Genomic DNA, 24763 nt, shown 5'->3' with positions numbered 1-24763 from the left:
TGCTGCATGGTGTGAGGTCTGTGATCCCACATAAACAGCAATCATAAAAGCAAGCTCTAAAAATCCCAATTCCTTATTATTTCTGTAATTATGAATAATCTGTTTTTCTGTTTGTAACTTTTAATCTTTATCTCTGACAGATCTCCCTCCCTCTCTCTCTCTCTCTCTCTCTCTCACTGTGGCTCTAGTGGTAATTAAGGGAAAATCTGAAGCCACTCCGATGACTCCTTGCGTCACTTAACTGCACCTAATTTATTCTCACGCAAGTAAACAAGTAAAAAAAAAAAACCGCCACATGCACGCACACACACGCAGAGGCGCGCGCACAAAGGAAAATAAAGCGTGTTATTATTAAAATGAATCATCGGCTGATTGGATGCGTTTGAAAAACGCGCTGCAAGGGAAAAAAGATCCAGATGACTTGCTCAGAACCAATTTTACTTTCATTTTCCCGTTTGCATTTATGAATTAAAATCATTGGCCAGGTTATTTTATCATCTTAGGTGAGGGATTTTTTTTTTTTTTATTCGAGGCTTCAGAGAATTTCTAAATTAAATTCTGCAACATGCACATCGCAAAATCTTTCAGAATAATGTTTATAGCCTGATCAATAATCAACTCCGTCAGTGCTCACTAAATCCACCAAGGTGAACTTGTGAACAATAATTTAAGGGGAGAATTTGCTCAGTCTGCATTAAAAGATATAAATCAATAAACGAAGGGATTAACTAAATGTTGTATTTTAGGACGGATGCGTAAACTCTGACCCATCACACGACGTCAGTGTGCGGTTATTAAACGAATAAACGTCAGTGTTTTTACAATTATTGAATTTCTGAACATCTTTTTGAGATAATTGCGATTCAACCACAAAATGCAAATATAGATGTAAAAACAAAATTAAAAAAAAAAAAAAATCACGAGCGCTTCTTTAACGACCAACACAGCTCATCCAGACAATTCGTTCAACTGATGGAAAATTAATGCATGTTTTCCGACTATCTGCCAGCACAGATAAAAGTTTCCTTTTCTCTGCAGATGTGAAATGTCTGCCTCAGACCGTCTGAGCTGACGCCGATTGAAAAGGCAAATGCGCCAACTAGTGTCAGAAAGCAGCATGGCGGAGGGCTCCGCAGGGTGTGCCGCCGTCACTTGATGTTACCCTCCACATTTCAGGTTTCTAATGAATTCAGCCTCTGGCGCACACACACACACACACACACACACACACACACACACAGAAAGAGAGAGAGAGAGAGAGAGAGAGAGAGAGAGAGAGAGAGATTACTCTGCTGTGTCGTTTGATGTGTTTGCTTTAATTCCCTAATAAACTCAGCTCAGTCAATTAAAATGATAGGGATCTGTCCTACACCCATCATTTCACTTTATGAAAATGTCCTGTACCGGAGGGAGAAGGTGTGAAGCAGCCAGACATAATAGCTTTTCATGATGAGTAACAGAATAAAAGCCACATGTCTTTGCGTTATAAATCCTTTCTTAGACGAATTAACAAATGCAGCAGAAACAGATGCTCTGACACACCAGTGTCATGAGGTAAAGGTGCACTTTTTACATTTCATTCGTCATTTAATCAATTAAACTGTCTCCCAGTAAGACCAATACTTCAGAATAAGCTCGTGTGAATTATTGTTGATTCCCTCAAATTAAATATCTAAGACATTTAGAGATTATTCATCTAATTCTAACTGTGCTTTAAGTCCCTGGCTGTCATTTAGAATCAATATACCTCCAGATCATTCATTTTTCACGCAATTCTGTACAAAGCACGTGTCCCTTCTCACACAAAAAATAAATAAATTCTTACTGCCTCCCTGCATCGTGTTAACATGTGTCTATATGCCGTATAATAACACGCGCAGGCAGGAGCACAGATATGTATCAATAATTCAGCTCGGTGTGTAACAGCAGCACGGCGGGCTGCAGACGGAGCAGCGCACAGTGTGATTGGTCTGGTGAAAGCCCAACCCAGCAGATTCATTGGTGGAAATCATCTCCACACTCCCAACCACTAAACACTAAAATGACTCGGGTAAAATAATATCGCGGCACTCTGCACTCCTCTCAGCCTCGCGGCTCCTTCTCGCGCCCTGTGCCTCCTGCGCTCCAAGGATAACTTTAAAGGAAACTCCACGGGAGTGACGGGGCGCCTCGACTCACACCAGAGCGTCGTCGTCGTTGTTCTTCTTCTTTGGTTGGGGAGATCCAACGAGGATAAAAAAAAAAAAAAAAGTTGGAAGAACTTTTACGCAAGAAAAAAAAGGACTGATGTGCCTCAGCTTCAATTTGACTTCAGATAAAATTTAGTTCTGCGCCTTTTTTTTTTCAGCGGAGTCTGGTGAGATCCGAAGAGGCTCTTTAGTCGACTGTATTTTTTTTTTTTTTTTTTTTTTACTATTTATTTTTATTTTTTACAAAGTTTAAATCCGAAAAAAAAGTCATTCAGCTGGATTGTCTGACTTTGTGCATCGCGGCTGGATTACCTGATTCCTGCCAACAGACTGTCACACGTCGCTAGATTATTTAGGGGATCCATTCATTGATTTGAGATTGCAGGGTGAGAGCTCAGATAGGCTGTGGTGTTGCTATATCGCGTGCAGTCGGGCGAAACTGTCCATCAAGTGTGCGACAGATAAGAGCGCCGATATCACACAAGTTCGGCACAGTGAGAGACGTGGTGCGTTTTTGCTGAAGCTAGTGAAAACAAAGAAACCCTGATGCTCCTCAGGCTGACACGTCCTGTGCAGATCATCTAGCACAGTGATCAAACTTTACCGTCTCTATTAAGGTAGCGAGACTTTTTTTTTTTTGGTTTTGTTTTGTTTTTCACTCACACGTAGCGCGCACTCGCCTCCATCCTCTGCGCTCACACGCTGGACTCCTGAGACCGTCTGGAGGAGAAAACAAAAATAAGAGACTGAAATCAGACAGTTTTTTTCTCCCAAAGAGTCCCACTTTTCTGATACGACCCAGTCAGGTGGCACTGACCCAAGCTGTTGTGATGCATATTCCCGTAGAGCCGCCCACCACCAGACGGTTCACGCCGCCCTCCACGTCCTTCCCCTGCAGCAAGATTGGAGACAGCAACGGGGCCATGGCCACCCCGGGGCCCCTCAGGACGAGACCGGACACCAGGAACGTGGTGGACGTCCTGGCGGACCACGCCGGCGAGCTGGTTCGGACCGACAGTCCCAACTTCCTCTGCTCCGTCCTGCCGTCTCACTGGAGGTGCAATAAGACGCTCCCCGTGGCTTTCAAGGCAAGGCGCATGGCTTCTAATTATCATTTATTAAAGTTTTATTTTAATGACGCACAGTGTGGTTTTTATAACTGCGGGGAATGCATGAGAAACGACTTTTAAAAACTAATTTAAGAGCGGGCAGAAGGACTTTAACGGGCCAATTTAATTACATTTATTTAGAAATATGAGTGAGCCCCGAATGTTGTGCTTTTCTGTTTCTGTGTGATTCACTTTTTTGCAGGATATTAAATTATTTTAAGTATAGATGGGCTGCGCTTTTATTGGCTTTAAAACGGAACCATCCAGAAAAAAAAAAACAAAAAAAAAAAACATCCTACGCTGGGCCAGAAATGATTAAAGATAAGAGGTCGGAAATTAAAAGGAGTCTGAACAAATAGATGCGAACCCAAGTTTTTATTATCGCACTCGTCTGTATTGTAAACCTTTTTAATTCTGTTAGAACATTTGTGGCTTGTGTCAATAGAAAGCTTTGCATCGTGGCTAAATAACAGTGATGTCGCTGGTAATAGTTGAATACATGTTGCGTTGAAATGTCGGTAGTTTACATCTAACTGGTGGCTCTTCTACTTAATGACACCTCGCAGCTCTACAATTTACGCGTTGATTTATTGTGGACGTGGTGCTGAAATTGTGGACATACTCCTGCTCATTATTACGGGATCCGGATGCGGTTTTACGCGCAGCAGTGTGTACATTTTGGTTTGGTGACCCAGAGTGACCGCCGGCTTTCTTTTTTCTCCTCTTCTCCTCTTCTCGCTCTTGTGCGCGCAGGTTGTGGCCCTCGGTGATGTCCCCGACGGGACTCTGGTCACCGTGATGGCCGGAAACGACGAGAACTACTCGGCCGAGCTGAGGAACGCCTCAGCCGTGATGAAGAACCAGGTGGCCCGCTTCAACGACCTGCGCTTCGTGGGCAGGAGCGGACGCGGTGAGTTGGAATCCTCACACACACACACACACACACACACACACACACACACACACACAGTGAGAGAAGACTGCTTGTGATGACATTTGCAGCGCCGTTTGGAAACGCGCTCATCATAAAATAATGGAACATATTTCAGCCTCCAAGTGGAATAACGACTGACAACCGACAGCATGTTATTATTTTCAGTTAATATGAACAATTACTAAACGTCTCGGCCACCAAATATGCTGCACAGGCGCACATGAAGGAAACGCTGACCCATTGAAATTCAGGCTTTAAAAAAAAAATCTCTGATGTTCGGCCTGTTGTCCATTACAAAGATAAAAACAAAAAACAAAAAAAGAAAGAAAGGAAAAAAAAACAAAAAAAAAACAGCAGATCTGGAAACATTTAGGTGTGGGTATGAAGGGTGCCCACAATGTGCCAACTGACGTCCGCGGGTGTCATCCGAAACATCTGGCCTGCGTCACGGTGAGCAGTTGCGATGTGTGACTGTAATTTTCTTAATCCAAGGGAATACACATAATTATCCACGTGGTGTGTCAGTCTGAGGGGCGCATGAACAAACCAGCCTCGCGATTCGTGTCCCGGGGCAATTAGTCAAACAACCCACGCCGCCTAAAAGCTTACAGGTTAATGCACAGTATTATGGGTATTGTGTTTAATTGCTGTTATAATAATGCAAACAATCTGACTCTGAACTGGCCCTGGATGTCGATGCGGAGGCCCGCTGAGCGAATCCCGAGCAAAAAAAATAAATAAAAATAATTGATCACAAAAATCTCTCATCCCTCTCAGAAGCCTTTCCGGCCTCCTGTCGGCCTTTTATATTTCCCTTTTCATGATTTTTTTTTTATTTTTATTATTTAAATCTGTCACCAATGAATGGGGAAATGCGTCTCGTCTCCAAATTAAAAAAAGTAGTCTAATACCTTTCATTTCTGTGGTCAATTATCCCACCAGAGAATTCTTCCTTGTTCCTCCCACGCAGTCTCTTTTTAACAAGAGATGCCTTTTCTCAGAGGCGGGGACGAGCACCGGACAGCGCAGCGCGACGCACATGGGAGCAAGATCCTGCCTTGTTGAACAATAAACCATCGCTGTAAGCGCTTTCGGACAATCTGGAACGCATTCTCTCAATAATTTAAATCATACCGGCGGTCAGGCCATCAAAAGAGGTGGTCTCGCCCTCTCTCTCTCTCTCTCTCTCTTTTCATCAATTCAAAGACAAAAGCCAGCGATGATTCGAAATTGAACAAGCGAAGTATTGTTGCAAATAAAGGGGGGTCATGTAGAAACTATAAAATTCTTCCATAAATTTCTGCGACATGTTGCTGTGCTGCAGGAAAGAGCTTCACTCTGACCATCACGGTGTTCACCGGCCCGCCGCAGGTCGCCACTTACCACCGCGCCATCAAAGTCACAGTGGATGGACCCCGAGAACCGCGCAGTGAGTACACGCACGCACAAACCCACGCACACACACTCGCACACGCACACACACACACACACACGTTGTTGTTGTTAGTGCGTTGCGGTGTGAATGTTGCAGCGCCATCCAGCCAGAAGCGCAACTCTCTGGTTGTGAAAGTGGTGGGTGTCAGTATCTCTACATGCTTAAACAACTGCATGACTCATATGCAGATGGTACACTACAGTCTGACACTGATAGTGTGTGTGTGTGTGTGTGTGTGTGTGTGTGTGTGTGTGTGTATAGGTAGAAAATCTGTTCACACAACCTCATGTGCACAGAACTTGGTTTCCACTAGAATTATTTTGGGGTTGCGATTCGGTTTTGGGGTTAAGATTAGAATTAAGACTAGGCTGAGGTTGGGGTTAGGCATGTCGTGGTTATGGTAAGCCTCCAGAGAATGAATGTAGGGCAGTGCATTGTCCTCACAAGTACAGTAGCATGTTGGAGTGTGTGTGTGTGTGCAGCAGGGGCACAGGGAAAGGCCCAGTCAGAGGAAACTGTAAAGCATATTAAGGCATAACCCAAGACCACTAAGAGGAGCTGAGTGAGTCTCCAAGCCGCAGGTGGCTCAGCTCAGTCGACCTCCCTCCCTCCTCTTCCTCCTCCTCACCCACCCCTCACCCCTACCTTCCCCAGCGCTGGTCAGAAGGCCCGTACCTGACCGACCACATAAGTGCCTCGTTGATTTAACACAGGGCAGACTCCGGCCACTGTTAGGCCTGGCAGGGAGGCCCCAGCGTGCTAAAGCTGTTAGCGCCGCCGTTCAGCCACAGCTACACCCTCATGTGGTTTAATGCTGCTGCTGCTGCGAGGGATGGGTGGCGAGTAGAGTTACTCAGACGAGTCGGGGGCCGAGGGCTGGTGCACGCATTTACAATATTTCTCCCGCGAGCTCGGGGTAAGGACCGACGAGATGGGTAGGGTTTCATGACGCACCTTTTGGAGGGATCGTGTTTTTAACGGCGGATAGCTGCGGCTTGTGTTCATGTCTGTGGAGGGGACAGGGTGGATTTAGCCTGGTCAAAACAGAGAACAGCACAGGGAAGAGAGAGTGGTGGCAAGTGCCACATGAGGGGCACACAGAGAGGGGGCATCATAACCCCCACCTGCCAGGCTGAACACTATTTGCAGAGGCATTAAAGAGACTGCAAAGGAGGGAGGGACTAGATAATAATAAGCACTCTGTGTGTGTGTGTGTGGGGTATTGGGGGGGGGGGGGTTAATTTGATTGTCTTCAGTTAAAGGAAAAAAAAAGCTTAACTTGTGTGTCTGCATAAATGCATTCTCATGGGCATCTGTGAGCGTCTCGGCTTGAAATAACTGTGTACATTAAGTCCGTCTCCTGTCTGTCTGTCAACATGTCAGGGCTCCGGCTGAGGCGTCAGAGTGGCCGTGCTACTTTTACACTGGCGCTGGGTGCTATAAAGTGACACTGTTTAATATAGGGCGAGGGGAATTTAGAGCTCTGTTAAACTCTGTTACCCGGTGCTGAGAGGGAAATTCACAGAACGACAGAAAATAAACCTCTGCAAAGGCTGATGCAAAAAAAAAAAAAAGCAAAAAAAAATCTGAATATGATTTCAATATTTTCTGACTAGAATCTCCTTCAGCTCAACCCGCCGTGGAACCAGAGATCGTTTGATCCGTGCAAATGTTTGAGATGGCTGAAACAGAGCTGATGTGAAATACGAATAACAAGTCCAGAGAAAACAGACCAGGAAATTCAAACAGCTGATCACAGAAATGCAGCACATGTATATTGTTGTTGTTGCTGTTCATTATATATTGGTCTTATATATTGTCATATCTGGGGCTGGGATGAGTTTGGCGTATTGAGCGACTCGAAATAGAAATCACTTGCTGGATGAGATCAAAGGCCTCTCATAGTTGAACAAAAAGCACATTCTAGTTGTATAATATCAGTAAGACTCCGGCACAGTCACAGCACAGGAACACACACTGCCATTCAGACATTATTAGGGCCATAAAAATAATGAGATTCTTCTTCAACCACAAGGCACCACATTATATCGGCTGTCCGACGTTTAGCGCCGAGGCAGAGAGGCGCTTTTGCCAGCACATAAAACTAACAGCATTTTTTCATTACAAATCTCATCCTCGCAGACGGGTTATATATTCCAGCAACTGCTTTGATCCTGCTTTTTTTTATCAATGCTGCACCGTGTTGCTCGTGCATTTCAGCTTTATCATTCATAGAGTGCGGACAGCCCGAAGCCAGACTTGGCCATGCTGCGCTCACCTGTCCGCAGGGCTGGCAGGCTTGCAGGGCCGGCCTGCACACGGCTTTGCAGGCTGTTTGCGCAGGGCCTGCATTTGCATGGCTGCCAGCCGAGCCGCAGCAGGAGCTGGCACAGACGGGGAGGAGGTTTTTATTAATGTTTGCTGATATAGTCGGGAGAACCTGATGGACAGGACTGCAGTGGTGCCTCGCCTGCGGCAGTGTAACAAAGAAACGCCAATGCCTTCTGAAAACACATGATCAGTAAGTGTGTAGACAAACGGGCACAAATGTGTACGCTAACATTTTTTTTTTTTCCCACATGCCCACATACACACAGACACACTCAGACAGCATTCTGTCCCTGAACAGACAGTAGCCTAAACCTTCAGCTCAGTATTTTTGTCTCCCTTGCTGCTGATTTCCTCATCACGCATCCGGCGTTCGTCATCAGACCGCCCTCCCCCAGTCTATCCGTCATACTATATTATCAAACTTCTGCTGAGGCCAAACTGGAAGCACAACTCTTGCAACAGAAGACTCTGCGCGCAGCTCTGTTTGAGGAGCTGCTCCGACAGCAACAAGAGAGAGTGTTCTGAGCTTAAAAAGAAGAAATGCACAAAAAGGAAACCAGATGACCTAAGTGTGGAGACCCTCCCTTTCTGTCACAGCTACCAGATGCCTCTGCATCACCTAATGCACCCTGCAGGGTTATTCTCACCAGTTAATACCACAACTATATTTTTGGTGCCCTTCTCACCGCCTCACTTATATATGACATCAGCTGCTGCTTATTTACCCACAGGGGAGGGGCCGCCTGTATTTCTGTATCTCTCGAACCTGAAATGAGTCAGTCCCCAGGAAGAAAAGATCAACTCAGCCCAGGTCAGCTGGGGTCAGAGAGATTAAAAAAGGGCCGGAAGTATTTGAGCTTGTAAAATTCAGAAATAATTCTGTCTTTTTTTAAGCGTTAAAAAAAAAAAAAAATTAAAAATGAATTAGCTCAACAGAATTTGAACACGTGAACATGTAAATAAACCTTTTCCATTTCAAAAGTTTGTGAATCTGTAGAGAAAAACAGATGATTTACAGATGTGTGAAAAAGGTCCAAAGATAGCATAAAAAATTTCATGCAATTTCATGCATGACTGATTTTGAGATTGAAGTTAAAAAAAGAAGATATGTGAAATCTGAGAGGATATTTAAAGCTGTTATCTGTGTGTGAAAATCAGCACTCAAAGGCCTGTCTGTTTGATGCTGAAGTCACAAGAGCTTTCACTCTTAATTAATTGCCAACGATTGTGAAAATCGATTTGGTCGATTTTCAAGCAAAAAATGTCAAACACTTGCTGGTTTCAGATTCTTAAATGTGACTTTTTCCTTTTCATGTATAGTATAGAGTATTGGGGTTTTGGACTGTTAGTTGGACCAAAGAAGCGATTTGATGGGAAGTTTTCTTTTTCTTTTCTTTTTTTTTCACTTAATAGACTACACCATTAGTTGATTAAAGGTGCAGCTTGTAGTTTGGGGAAGATGTTTTAATCGGAAGAGAAACTGAATTTCTAATTTTTTTTTGTCTTAACAAACTAAATGAGCAAACTCTCTTTATTTTCATGACTGAATAACACCAGTAAACAAACTGTGCTTAAAAGACAACACAATTTCATAGTATTTGATTTTGTTTATATTTGGCGGACCCTGCCACCTTTCCAGCTTCAAACAGTGTTCTGGGGCCTTATTTTCCTCTGCGACTGGCTTGTTTATTCAGTTATGGAAAAAATATTTCAGAGTTTATAATATTACATAGAGCCCCTTTAACCCTGAAAATAATCAGATGAACATTAGATTCAGTTTTCATAAAAGGAAACAATGGTAACAAAATTTATAGCTGAACCTAAGTGAAATATCATGTAGCCAAATCAGCATGTGGTTCTCTTCTGGTAGATATTTTTTCTATTTTTTTAATTCCCTAGCCAGAGGTGTGAGTTACAGGGAGCTAGCACAGGGACAGCTGTTTGCTGAATGTTGAAGATATGGAAGCCTGCTGCCTCAGTGAAGTCAAAGTGGCAATTTGTATGAAGGGGAAACGATAGGCATGAATACACCCTAACCGCTAACACAATTATCCAGCGTACATGCGATACCTGCGTATGTTCAGATAGAGCTCACACACCTTCCCACCCATGGGCCCACGCATCCACCGAAATCACACAAGTGCTGTCGTGTTTTGTTGCCTCTGTTTACTCGGCTGGGTGTGTTCATCACACGACTACAGGAGGAGAATGGCGGGCGTGGGGGCGGCAGTGTCGGGGCGGCTGGGGTGAAGGGGTGGAGGGGGGTGGTGCATGTTGGAGTTGGCGGGTTGAGTCTATTTGCATTTGGCACACAGACTGTTCAAAGTATGCAAATAGACAAACAATGACATTTGCTGTGTTATTTTTCCTGTGATATTGCAGTCTCTCTGTAAAGTCAACAAAGAGATGAGCATGTGTGCTGCTGCCTTTTGCTTGTGCGTGTGCTCGCTTCATACACCTGCCAGGTGCGTCCATCTTTTTAAGTCGGCCCCCCCCCCAGCGGGCCACGCCCATGCTCCACAAATCACATGAAAGGCTCGCCCTCGCTGCGAATTGCTCTCTCAAAGGCAACTTTGATGTCTGAAAATGGAGATGGGGTGTCTTTGAAAGAAAGGCCTACAGGTGTATCAGTGCCAGGGGAGGGGAAAAAACAGTGGCATGTCTGATGATGGGTGCTTTCCTGACTTCTGATAGCTCGCTGTGACTCCCATATGTATAACCTAAAGACATAGTGGTTCATGCACACCATCGCATACACACACACACACACAACTCATGACTACCTAATTTATGATTTGGTGGAAAAGATGTTCTGGTTTGATACCACTGACAGACAGATGGGAGAATGATTTCATGACTTCTTAGGAAAACGACGCGCTGTGGCGTCTGTAGCGACTTGTTGCCGTCGACTGTGGTGTTCCTCTTCCCTGGGGTCACTCAAGACGCGTCATACTTGGCTTCAGTGATTAGAAGTAGAGCAAATATTGGCCAACTGATAAATCCACTGGAATGCAGCAGTGCATACTGAATAGGTTTTGGACTGATTTCAGAGAGGGACTTGTGCGTCGGTACAAAACAAGTCTGAGGCTTGTGACGGGAGGGCGTATGTCATGAGGACAGTTTCCTCTGGTAGTCATGCAAGATGTCTGCGCATTAGAGACAGCCAATCATGCTCAATTATTAATTATTTTGTAAGACATTTTCAGGAGATTCAAAGTTAGATGTGGACGAGGTCGTCAGAGCCATTAAAGCATGATGGGGCAGACATGAAAGCATCTGTAATATAATCAAATGTTGTTGTGGGAGAGTAAATAAAGGACTGAAATGGAAGCTCTTTGACCACTGTTGCCACCTTAACCACATCTAGAAGCTTTAAGGCCAACTCCCTTTGAGGGCTGCACGCACAAACACATACACACACACATACACACACACAAATGCACACACAGCTGCTGGTAATCCTACTTAGGCTTTTGTACTTTGGCTTTCCTGTGAAAGTGGAGCTAATTAGTCTAAATACCTCAACTAAACTGAGATGTAAACAAAGAAAATGTACCTATTAGTCTATTACTGGCACTTTTCTTCTTTCCTCACTGCCTCTGTTTGCTCTTGAACATGCTGCTGCAGCGTCAATGCCCGAGTTTGTGCTGAAAACAGGAAAAAAGAAGAACATTGTCTAACATTTTCAAACAGCGCGATGTCTCCTCCTTGGGCCAGTTGATGACTGTTGGAGACACACACAATGGCCTCGGGGCGAGATGCCCTTTCTTTTTTCCACTCAGACAAAAATTTCCACCCCATATTTGCTGACGCCAGATAAAGCAGCAGGACGCACTAGCAACTACCGAATTATTTACAGAGGCCCCAGACAGCGCTTTTAATTCTCTTTGATGATGCAACTAGAAGACGTTTTCTCAGAATTGCTGACAAGCTCAGCCAACCCCTCTCCACCTACTCTCCCGACACACTCCCTTCTAAACTCACCGGCCAAGCGTCTTTCCTGTTTACCTACCTATGAGGGGAAGTAAAATGCCCACTCTGTGTGTGCTCACTCTTCCTTATTTACACTGACCCATACGGGCGGGAGCCATTACAACCTTTCAGCTGTAATTCAATAAAAGTTCCGTTCTGCATTTAGAAAAATAAATGGCCCATGAGTGGAGGAATATTTTCTCCCCCGCTGCATTATGACAATAAACCGTTTTCTGTGTGTTGGGGCAGTTGGTGACCGGGGTGGAGTGGGGCGGGGGGCAGATTGTGGGAAGAAGGCACCTGCTGGTTACTGGAAATGACGCTGTGTACCGCCGGCCTGCGGTTTCGTTGGATATTTATTTCTTCTGAGTCTTAATGGTTAGAAACAGTGAGCAAATAATAGGTGTAGCAAGATCTTTCTTTTGCTTCCAAGAGTGGAGAAGGTTGTAATCCTCTGGGTAAACACAGAGGTAGAGCCTTGGCTCGTCAAAATAGGCTGAAAACATCTCAGAAAAGGAGAGGTCAACCCACTGCAGCAGTCCACTGACGTGATTAATAAAGAGACACGACTGCAAGTGAACTCGGTGCATGCCTACACAGTGGAAAATTCACACATATGACATTTCGCACATCTACTTTTGACCCACCTGGAATATGAATTGTCATTCTGTGGAACTGTGCGTGTTTAGGGGCAAACGCACCCTTGTTGCACATTTTCGTGTGTGACCTAGTATGCACAGAGGTGTGAACGCGAAGCCGTTTGACACATCTGCTGGCGTTGCATTGATGTATGTGACAGCGGCAGCTTGCTTTCCTTTCCCACAGCCTCACAAGGCCCCCACCTTTCCCCTAGCACCTCGCTGCTCAGAACAACCTGACTACCACGTACACGTACACAGGCACGCACAACAACCCCATTCAACATTAGGAGCTAAAATAACACACTCAAAAGCAGCTTATTGCTTTAATATGATCTGTCACCGGAGCCAAATAGGCCTTCTGTGCTCGGCAAGGCCAGAGCAGCAGCAGCAGCAGCAGCACTGGGAAATCTACGAAGTTTGCAGGCAAGCAGCCAAAAAAGGCTGAAAAACAGCCCTGCTCATATCAACCCCAACACGCCTCAACTCCAGTGTAAAAGACAGTTACACACACACAAACACACACACAGAGTATGGAATGGTGGGACAAAAGAGGGATGATTGCTCTCAGCTTGCTATGGGCCTTGTTGTATTGTTGGAGAATCCGGGTGCATTGGGCCTTATTTTGTTACCCCTCCACTCAATCAGCCTGCCTCAACCTGCCTCGCTGTGGGGCTGTCTTTGTGTGGTACTGCTTCTGTTTCACACACACACACACACACGCAAACAGCTTTATCCCCTTATCAGAAAAGGAAGGCTGCGCTCTTTGCTCAAACAGTCTCATGTAGCAACTTCCGCTGTGAGCAGCTTGTTTTCAGGCCTGCAAGGGGGATTTTCACACTGCTTATGTCCCCAGAGAAACACTGAAGCATCTGCCTGAGGGACCAGACGATCCCCCCAGCTGTGGTCAGGGAGGGTGAACTACACATAAGCCTGCCAAAACTTTTGCTGACCTCTTCCTTAGAGCCCCCCACGTTTAGATCATGTCCCAAGAAATAAATAGTCTGTGCATTCAATCCATGGTAATGCTAGAGTTACACAACTTAATGTATTCATCCTGAAACTGTTGCGAGAGTGTTATGTAAATTAATTTAAAGCAGAGTAATGTCTGCACGCAGCTAGTGTCGACTCATTTAGGCCCAGACGAGACAGCCACAATCACCAGCCAAGGGTAACCCACATCCTTCAGGGTCAGCCTCAGACAAGATCTTTGATCCCCACTGTCAATACCCCACTGTGTGATTGGTGGCCTTGGCAAACAAATGCCAAGTAGCACTGCTGCAGAGATGCTTTTTGGAGCTGCGTTTTGATGCCGGTACAAGAACTAAAAGGGAAGTATAAGAAAGAGCGGTGGGAAGACGCAGGGTGGGGACGAAAACATATGGGGGTTCAGGTCTGCTAGAGAGGAGGAACAGGAAGACAGGTGTACAAGGCTTTGCTCAACAGATGTTGAAACGTCCCCAGTGTCTGCTGAGGGCAAACGGAAGTTTGCTCGCAGGCAAGTAGGCCTCGCTGCGACATGTGCTCAACTGTCGCCCCACATCTCACTGCAGGGTTCAAAAGTTGGATAAGGATGCTGCTCCTGTGTTTTTTTCACACTCAGTTTACACTATGTTAAATCATTAAGCATGAGCTTACCTTAGCAAAGAGCAAAAAAGCTAGATCTATTTTAAGTTGTGTTTAAGTTTTAAGTTTAAGACAAAAACCACAACACAAAAAAACCTGTTATAAGATGAAATCACAGTAATGTTCATATGAGAATCACAAAAGCTTCTTACATTTTTGTGTAATCCTATAGCATACTAACATAGACTTTACAGTCCAGACATAGTTTTTAGTGTGATACCTGCACTTCAAATCAATTCTAGCCTGTTATCAGGGGCCTATCAAGTCCATTTATACGTCGAATACAAATATTTACACTTCAAATATATTCAGTGCAGACTTGGGCCGGGGCCAAAGCACGTATTGCCCTTTGCCGTCCAGATAGAGTTTCACTTTGCCCCTGAAAAGCGCCCAGCCCTTGAAAAAGAGCTTGTGTTTAATGTGTCCCCTTTTGGACGGGAACATATGTTTCTTTCTTTCAATGGAGACAGGAACAGACATACAGAGCGAAAGAGAGGAGAAGTCGAGAAATAGTGGGGGGTGAAGGAAGGAAACAGGTCGTATTGGGTGATCATTCAGCTGTGGTGTCGGCGTTTAAGGCCTGGCTGTCACCTCACTGAGCAAACACTGTCTCTGTGTTGAGCAGATATAGGCTTTGTGGAGGCAAAGGCTGGGCAAAACTCGGGGGTGTTTGCTGTTCTTAGAGCATCGAGTGCAACCTCATGAGAAGTAACTTCACACTTGTCACATCGCTTGAAGCTCGAACCTGTCTCCATGCACTTTATAGCACGAGGGCAAAAGAGCAAAGCAGTATCTCAGGTTATTCTGCAGCTATCAGGAAATAAAAAAGACAGACACACACACACACACACACACGCATGCATGCACAAAACAAAGCAAGACTGAAAGCGGCACACCCATGTCTTCAAAACAAAGCCATAGTCTTTCAGTGCATCGTTAATACCAGACATTTTATATCATGCATTTTATTTGTTCTTCATAGACTTCCATAATGCTTTCAGATGATTCAACCGCCACTCTGAGAGGAGGCTAGTAAATCTACAGCCCTTAGCATCCATTTCGGATCAGGGTGCGTATTGAGCGCTGCTGTTTAGGCCTCATGTGTGCATTGGCCCCCATCTCCCAGCTCTATCTTGTGGTTATGATATCATAGAGAGAAAAACAACGGCATTCTCTCCTAAGTGCACCCTGACACATTAAATATTCATCCGACCACAGAAACCCCTCTGAAATGGGGCCGGTGTGGAGTGCCGGCACCCCTCTGGCCCCCCGGCACTGCAGAGTAGAAGTCAAATGTTGGCGGTCGGAGCAGACACACTGTGGCTACAGGCCGGGTCAACTGGCCAAAGAGAGCGCGTTAACACAAGGTTTAACTGGAAGATACAGGTCGAGTCTCTAGTGTGTTCTTGCAAAGAGTTTTTAAAACTTTCTTGCAGTGAGTGATGTTCTTTTCTTCCAGAAAGAATCAACATGCCGAGGTGATTTAGAGTTTAGAGGAGGGATTTTACATAATTAATTAATCAACCCTGTATGACATTAATGCAATGGAGATCAAAACTGTATTTTTTGTGAGGAAAAATAAAAAGAAATATCCATCTAATAATCTAGAGTACTGAAAGCAAGAGAGCTTGCTTCTTAAGTAGTTACAGTTAAAAATCCAAACAATCTGTCTTAAAAAAGGTGACAGGAAGTATGTCTGCATGTGCTGCCCTCCTGATTTGCTTATTTGAAGTATCCAGAGAACAAAAACAGAGGAGAATAGCAAAACGAAAGTTTTGGGCCACCCCCTCCTTGATTAGTGGTGTTAACAGCAACAGTGGGCCCGGGTTAATAAGCTCCAGGCCTCGTTTTAATGAATCTCTCCCAAAAAAATCACCCTCTCGCAGCCCACTAAAGCCCCTACTGGAAGCTCCAAACAGTGTCGCCAAACGCGGCGTGTCCCTGCCAACTGGAACCGGGCCAAGGGATCCGCAGCTCGGCTCAAAAAGTGTGTGTTTGTGGGCGGCTGAATGATCACTTTCATCCCTAAAGAGCCAGCCAATTCAACCTAGACCACCGTTGGCCACAGAAAAACTGACCAATTATAATTTTTTTCCCCCCTGCTCGTCTGTCTTTTTTTCCAACCAGAGAGCGACGGGATGTATCATTTCCCTGACCTCAGCCGTTTGAGGTGGTGTAAATCTCTTAATAACTACACAAGGACACATATAGCGGCTATATTTGGAGGGCTGCTTCCCCTGGCCGCCCCTGCTCTGGCCTGGAACAGACAGTAGCCACAGTGTCTATGTGGGTGATGGAGCCCGGACCTGGCATTTGTGCGTTTGTGTGTGTGTGTTTGAGAGTGAGAGAGAGAAGGATAGAGTGAGAACATAGGCCTTCATTCCTTCCATCACAGTTTAAAGAGTGTGAGTGTGAATAAAAACGATATCAGAGTGTGTGTGTGTGTGTGTGTGTGTGTGTGTGCGTGTCCTCCCAGGATATGTTTCTGAGTAACGGCACGGAGCAAACTGGTGGGCCGGTGGGTGGAATCCCACACACACACACACACACGCTGTTCCTTTCCTTTGGCGTCCAACGTCCTAATGCTCTGGAAAACAAACAGCTGGAGAGCAGCAACAGAACTGCTGTCTCTGCTCAGACAGATTAGTCATGACTGAGTCTTTCTCTTTCTCACACACGTAAAGTGCAACGTAACTGCTGATCAGCAGGTGTGATCAGCACAGACTGAACTGCATTCAGACATCATGTCTGTGCATCAATCTGAGCCTTTCTGTGTTTGTATGCATGTGTGTTGGGCCCGTCAGTGTTAGATATTTCTATACAGTTCGTAAAGAGAGGATGGAGGGGAGGCAGTGGGCACAAACAAATGGACAGAGCGGTAAACGAAAGGAAACTTTACCCATGGGTCAGCCTCCGAGAGAAGATATATTGCCCATGGGTCAGTGGAGAGAAAGGACGGGCAAAATCCATATTGGTCCGTCTGCCTTGCCCCCTTTATATAGTGATAAAATATTCAAATCCAGCCATTACTTCACATTAGGCTACTCTGTAGAGATGCCACGGAGAAAACCACAGAATGTATACATGCTGGTTCACACACAGTTTTGGTGCATTGATAGTTACATTAAAATCTCTTCCTCCCATTAGAGACATAGCCCTCATCCGGACTCACGTCTGACATTTAAGGTGTGTTCACATGTAGAGCGTGTGTGTTTGTGAACATGTGTATTTGTATATGTTCACGCACATGTGTGTGTGTCTACATAAAAGGCATGATCAGAAGGTTTTTCTTTTTTTCTCTCTCTCTTTTACCATCTCCCTGAACGGGACATCAAAGTGATAGGGGCGCTAAGTGTGTTGGTTAGTTTTCCGGGTCCAGATAAAAGAGATGCAGCAGATACACTTCACTTCAGTTTATTCTCACCCCCCCCGCCCGCCCACGCATATGCACACACACTCAGATCTAAAAAAGTTCTCTTTCTGTCTTTCTCTTTCTGTCTTTTTTTATCCGTTATGTTTAAAACCGATGACTACACGGTCTGGTAGCCCTGTCTGGGTGTTTCCTTCTGACTAAGTGCTGTTAGTCAGACCTGATTTTGAGTGCGTGTGTGTGTGTGTGTGTGGGCGGGGGGGGGGGGGGGGGGGGGGGGGCGGTGTTGATGAGTGGGTCGGTGATCAGGGTTAGATCTACTCACTACACTATTTCTCGTTTTTACAGCAAGGTAAGCAAAGATAAACTTCATCAGCTCCTAGAAATTTCTAATCTAACAGGTCATAGTTTTATTTCTTAGACTTTCGGTTCAGGGAGAACAGCATTCCTCAAGTAATCATTTCCAACCACTGCTGTTATCAGTCTTATCTGCAGATGACGCGGCAGCAGGTGCAGCTTGGGTAACACTTAGTGTCTAGCCAATGTATTTCAAGGTCTGCTAACTTTCAAAAAATATTTTTGTATTTGGAAGCTGAAAAACACTGTGACAGTGACTCTTTTTCCCCCGCCTTATATAATTTCATCCTGTGTGAGTGTGTGTGAAGTACAATGACCTTCACAGTCCAAGTCAATTTTACACTTATTACAGTTAAACAGGCAAAAAGAAGATCTTTGCCAGGGCATGTCAATGTGCCCAGCTCCATTAAAAAAAATGGGGAGTAGGAAAGGTTTTCCAACAGGACGCTTGTTATTGTTTTTGCTATTTTTGTACAACTCTGGAAACATCAAGTGCCATTTTCCTGGTTGTGTAGGTGGTACACTGGCAAGTCCTTGACTCCTCTCTCACCCGTCCCTCTTTCTGTCACTGTTTCAGGGCACAGAGTGAAATTAGAAGACCCGCAGAAGATGCAGTTCTCGGACAGGCTGTCAGAGATCGAGCGCTACCAGCGAAGTATGCGATTAGGCCCGGTGAACAATAATCCTCGCCCCATCCACCAAACCCACCTCAGTACCACACAAGGTGAGGACCACTGATAACCACAGGCGACCAAAATCACCAGCACTGCACTAAAATCAGATCATATGCACGGCCATTACTTAGGAGTAAATGAACTCCTTTAATAAAACATCCTTTTCATTTTATTAGGCCAAAGGGTAAGTAACCTGTAATACAAATCTGCGATACATCAACACAGTACATCCTGTTCACCCGGCATTAAACTACGCCAAGAGCACTTCATGTGCGTTTCCTCCACAGGGGGCTTGCGACTTCTCTTCCACTGATCTGGGAGCTCTTATATGTGTTGGCTGTCCGAGTGGAAGCTCGTGTCAGCTCTGTCCCCGGATGCCCTGCGTTGGTGGGTCCGGGCCCCACAGTGTGCAGGGTTGAGTCTGTGGCCAGGTGGCGTGGTGGGCGCTGCCAACCAAGCTTGGCCTGGGTGCTGAAGCTGGCCTCTGCACACTACAGCCTCAGGAATGTAGCAGCCGCCCGCTACCTTGGCAATCACGTCACACTCAGACTGGTCGAATGCGCAGGAGCCGGGCGGAGGGGACTGAGAGTCAGACTGAGGTGGTGCGATAGAGGGGAGGGGTTGTTTCATGCGGACAGCCGCGTGGGTGATGGTCAGAGTGAGGATGAGTGTTCACTCTCCGTCATATGTCAGAGCCTCTTTAACAGGATGTCATGTCTGGACGCATGCAGACTAAACACACACACACATACACACACACACACACACACACTCGGTTCTCATGCTAGCTAATGAACTTCATTACCTTTGTATCAGCACGCTGCTGTGTACAGGAGGGCTTGTTTGGGACTTGCTGGTGGACCTCTATCAGCCACGCACTGGTGTTTGGCCTTGTGCTCATCTTAGCCAGCGCTGAGTCACCAGTATGGGCCTATATTACAGCTGACTGCGGAGAACACATGTCCTTACTTACTGTTGATATTGATTTTGTTCCCTCGCACAGGCTGTACCCAGGAGAAAACATGTCGGCCATTTTAGAAACACCAAGCTGAAAATAAATGCCGCGCAGCTTCAACACAATACGGCCAGTGTGATGATAATTTTCTGACGATTTAGAGGTTGGCGTGAGCTCTGCAGGTTGTCTGCCAATAAAAAGCCCCCTGCAGCTAAGCTTATACTGGGAGCTTTAAGTTTCTGAGGGCGGACTCGAATGCGTGGGGGGCTCCCGGTCGGCAGGGAGAGGTGTATAGACTTGGTCCAGACAGCGGGCGAAGAACCGTTCTTTGCTCTGCTCCCGTCTGCCTTGCGCAGGATTAGGGCAGGAATTAGAGTGTCAGAGGCTCGTCAGGCTTCAAAGAGCTGCAGTGTTGCAACACACACATGTACAGTACATACAATGTGAGCAGACACAACATATTAACAGCAGTTGGAGCTATCACACTCAGTTAAAGGCCTTGAGCTTCACGTTGCAGCTGCCAGTGAGTGTAGGCCGTCTTTGAAAAGTGTGTGTGTGTGTGTGTGTGTCTGCGTGTGTGTGTGAGTGAGGCAGACAAGGGGAAGGGTTGTAAAAACCGCACACCTTAATCTGTGGTATTAGCGTCAGGACGGCACACCGCAGGGCAAGAGTGGTAAAATAATTAAATAACAGAGCCCTTCTCCCTCCCTCCTCGTCTATCTGTTGGAGTGTCTGAGCGGCAGACTGGAAATGTATGTTGCGCTTCTGTTATGTGTAGGGAATCATGCACAGACAACAACAGTACAGCGTTACAAGCAAAGCTCAAACAAAAATAGACTTGTTGTAATAAATCCCATTCAGAGACACAGGGAGGTGTTTACATATCAACAGCACACACGTCTCTCGCTTTTGGCAGCCCTGCCAGACTCTGTTGTATTTTGCAGATACTTTAAATCCCGGGGCCTGTTTGTTTGAGAATTGCCGGGTGATAGATCGCCCATCAACACGTTATAATTAAATGGATTCCCGTCTCGCTGTTACAAAAGATGTTTTTCATTATCCCGGCGGCTGGAACCTTGTGTTTTCCCCTTGAAGACGACTAAATAAGAAAATACAGTGTCATCTCCTCCTAAAGCCTCCTTGCTTCATTTTGTTGTCTGAGCTATGAAATACTGTCTCGGTTTTCTTGTCAACAGGACGTGTCTCCAGACATCTGCTCAATGCTACCCTGGATTCTTAAATCATTCTCTCTCACACACACACACACACACACACAGCAGATTGCACCATAGGCACATTGAGAATACAAAACACACACATACACAATTCTGTGCTTGTGTTGCAAGTTCTCTGTTAGTGCCCCAGACAGACAGGGTAATTAAGAGCTCATTACAGTGCATGCAGTGACAGGACTCCTGCTCGCTGGCAGACGCTGCATTCGCTGCTTGTTTTTGTTCTTCTGTGGCCACAGGTAAGCCTGCTAGACATGTGGAATGATTCTCAGCTAGGGCGGAGGGAGGGCGTGTGTGTGTGTGTGTGTGTGTGTGTGTGTGTGTGTGTGTGTGTGTGTGTGTGCATGCACGCGCACGCATGTGTGTGTGCATGTGTGTGGTTGAGAATGCGTGGTTCAACCAGTGCAGTTGGGCAAATCTGACACTCAGACAATCAAGTTCTTAATTGTTATTCTGGTTTTAAAACCTCAAGCGAGGAACATGTGTATACAATACTGTATGTGTCTGTGGGTGGCAGTTTTTAGTCTCTTCCTCTGATACAACATGTCGCTCTCAAGCACATGTATGATACGCACACATCCTTCCACTCATAAGAGAAGAAAACAGACAATAGAAAACTGGATTTTCCTCGAAGAGCAAGGTAGAAAACAGATTCCAGTTTTACCTTGTTCCATTTCAAATGCAGGCAAAACTGAACAAGCCCCTGGCACAGCCTCTGACAGACGGCCGAGACGAAAGGGGCTCCTTTAACTTAAATGTGTTTTAACAGCAAAAGGGGGTGGGAGAAAAAAAGACATTCAGCAGCAATTTAATCATCCAACAAAAAAAAGTCCTGGCAGTTTTGAGGTGGTATCATTTAACATGTTATTTGTTCCAACACCTGTGTGTTCCTCTCTGAAGATGAATATCAGATACTAGCATAACGTTCCGCCATCAAGTCAAGTGCTCAGTGCTTTGATGAGGGCCCAACAGTGAGTGTGTGAGTCTGTGTCTGTGTGCCGGTCTGAACGTCTGATCCATGTGTTGATGTTATTAAAAATGTCAGTCAGATCTTGCAGACATAATATATTACATTCTTCATTTTTTCAATTCAAAATAAGAACGATTTTTGTATTGGTGATACAAATGTTGCTGCTTCCTCCTGACTGGCACACGTCTGCTGCAGCTGTGCTTTGGCCCTCTTGTTCAGTATGTTCAGGCTGTGGCCTCTGGACCGGACCTAGCTTGAGAAAGTCCTGTTTGATGGAGCCCGACACAGCTATGCCCCTCCCGCCTTGTCCACAGTGACCACACTGTTTACTCCACATAAACAAGCTTGCCGACCCCCCAGGTTCGAGGCGGCACTCTGCTACCGCCGCGGCTGAGAGGCTCACACTAATTCACACATCCAGAATGACATGATCAGCCAATTAGAAGCAAGAGCGCGACAGGAAATTAGCACCGTCAGGTAGCTGCGGTGTGGACTTTTGAGTATAGCCGTCACGCTAGTTGGGTTTCATGCTGATTTCTGCCAAACCCAAGCAGGAAGCTGGCCCTCTGAGGCCAATACAACCAAAACGAGCAGGAATTTGGACCAGTCCTTTAGACACTCTGTTTTACTTATGCACTTCTCTATTTACATAATATGTCAATGACCACCACGGAGTTTATTTGTTATGGTGCCTGAAAGCTTCACTTGTGGTTACTCTCTTTTTGTGACCCTGAGATGAATAATTCAAACTGAAAATGTTTTTGTTCTTTAACAAAAAAAAAGAGAGAATCTTTTGAAGCCACCTCCTTGGTGAAAAAAAAGGAAAAAGAGAAGTGAGAGCAAGTTCTTTTTTACCAGACTCAACTGTTTGTGTAAGTTATAATTTCACATCAGAGTCAGGCTGAGTTTTACATTTCAGCAATTACAGAAACTACATGTGTGCCATGAACAGTCTCTATTGAGTCTGGGGAGAGGGCGAGGGCGGGAGTACGATGAGCTCTCAAAGAGAACATAGGATTTTTCAGCCCATGTGTTTGTTTTTGCTCACGTTATAAGTGAGGGCTCAAAAGACATATCAAATGTCCCACATAGCTGAGCCAAGGCCGTGTTCCTCCCCTCTCTAACACGCTCTCTTTCTCTCTCCTTCCCTCGCTGGCGTCTTTCTTTCTCTCTTGCTTGCTCTCTCACATTCTCTCCCCGTTGCAACGCCTAAGGCCTAAGCGAAACAGGAAGCCAGCACAAGGACCGGCATTCACTGTGTCTCAATGACACGCTTCATTACGGCAGGCGCATTACATGTCTCAGAGGCGTTGCTGGATCCGGAGTCACGAGGATGGATGCCATTTTGGCTCAGAAGTCTTCTCAGCAACCCCTTTCATCTACACATGCACTTCAAACGCAGCGCATGTGTTTATTTGTGTCCTCCCCAAAACTGCACTGGCACCACCCCAACGCTCTTTATTAGTGACGCAGTCGCCACTTCTTCCCGTTGCAGCCCCGCCTTCCCTGCTCCTCAGCTGCGTCCAGGGGGTTGGTCCTCTTATTAACAGGGGTAATCTGTGCCTCTGGTATTGACGTTGTCTGCTGGCCAATCAAAATATTTGAAGGAAATGTTTATTTTCTTGAGCGAATCGCACCAGCTGCTTGGAAGCCTTTCTGAATAAGGCCATTTATGCGTAAGAATTTGCCATTGTGAGGCATAGTGCAGGACCTCTCGGTGACTGAGTGCTGATTTGGGCCTTTGCAAAGGAAGCGGAGGAGCTCCAGGGGAAGCACAGATCTTACACATGCTGAGCCCAGTGTGGCTATAGGTGCCACACATCCCCCCTCCTACCTCTGGTTCTGGCATCCGCCTAAGTCCTAATTGCCACTACAGGAGGTGAGGAGTTTACTATATTGCGGTATCTCAACAGCAGAGCGCAGAGTCATAGTGATACCACATGTCTGACTGCTGCTGCCTTTAAAAGTAGAACACCATGAGAAACAAAAAGTTATACAATATGCAGGTTTCTGTCTTTATGATAAAATTATTTATGGTTGAATAAAAAAAAAGAAAAGTTTTTCCTAATATGCAACACTGTTCAAGACTTCTGGACAACCTATGTGCTGAGGCTGCCCACGTCCACAGAGCTCCGTGCAAGTTGTCTTGTAACAACTGCACCGTCTCAGACCAAGAGCAAACAACCCCCGTTTGTGTCACCCCTCCTGCGGTGTGGCCGTTGAGTGTGAAGCAGGGTCCCACGCGTTGGGCCAGGAGGTCCTCGACCCTCCTTCGCTTCCTGACAGGCTAGCGAGTGTCCTGCTACTTCGCAGGTCTTTGCTGGCCCTCCGAAGTCTCGCCTGAAAAGACCCAAAAATATCTCCGTGCACCCATCAAGCATGTTTTTCCAAGCCTGCTCTCACTCTGGTGAGAAAACCACCCCTCCCTCTTCCCAGTCTTCGCTGCGCTGTCAGCAGAGGCCAACCTGTGACAGGAAGACACATCTCCAAACTGCCATATGTCAAAGCAATTTTGACAAGTCTGTCATGAAAAAGTTTTCAGAGTCATGCTCTAGATTTTCTACCCTCATGCATTGACTTTCTTGCCCTGTTCACGTATACGACCCACACATTTCTCTGCTCATCATTAAAATTGCACATTCCTGTGCAAGCACAATTCCCCTACTGACTTATTTATAATAATTCTCATGTTAACCCATTGTTCATATTGTGTCTTACAACAGCCCTGTGGCAAGAGCAAATGGACACCCCCACTCTGAAGACATGCAAGGTGGAGGAGGACCTGAGACCATGGCCAGGTGAGACACTAAAATGCTAGTCTTGATGTGAATTTGGGGAAAATGCTTCTAGATGCATATCTGTGTTAATGAGAAAATTGTGGTCAATGGTGTTTTTTGGAGGCTGAGACATAATAACAATGCACAGGCCAATCAACCATCGGCATCAGGGGATGAGGTCACCAGTAAGCAAA

At 45.7% G+C, this 24763-nt stretch overlaps 1 protein-coding gene across 3 annotated transcripts in view; it reads left to right on the top strand.

The window, feature by feature from the left end:
• Positions 1-24763, top strand: part of runx3 (RUNX family transcription factor 3) — a 49319-nt gene that overhangs the window by 17061 nt on the left and 7495 nt on the right. For all 3 annotated transcript variants that reach the window (XM_037071239.1, XM_037071240.1, XM_037071241.1), the window contains 5 exons: positions 3036-3277; positions 4052-4208; positions 5557-5661; positions 18539-18685; positions 24516-24590. In XM_037071239.1, coding sequence (XP_036927134.1) covers positions 3036-3277; positions 4052-4208; positions 5557-5661; positions 18539-18685; positions 24516-24590 — 726 coding nt within the window. The remainder of the gene's footprint in view (positions 1-3035; positions 3278-4051; positions 4209-5556; positions 5662-18538; positions 18686-24515; positions 24591-24763) is intronic.

This window comes from Acanthopagrus latus, chromosome 16, assembly GCF_904848185.1.
Source record: "Acanthopagrus latus isolate v.2019 chromosome 16, fAcaLat1.1, whole genome shotgun sequence".
Classification (NCBI taxonomy): domain Eukaryota; kingdom Metazoa; phylum Chordata; class Actinopteri; order Spariformes; family Sparidae; genus Acanthopagrus; species Acanthopagrus latus.
Note: the sequence above shows the minus strand (reverse complement) of the source record. Positions and strands in the feature narration are given on the sequence as shown.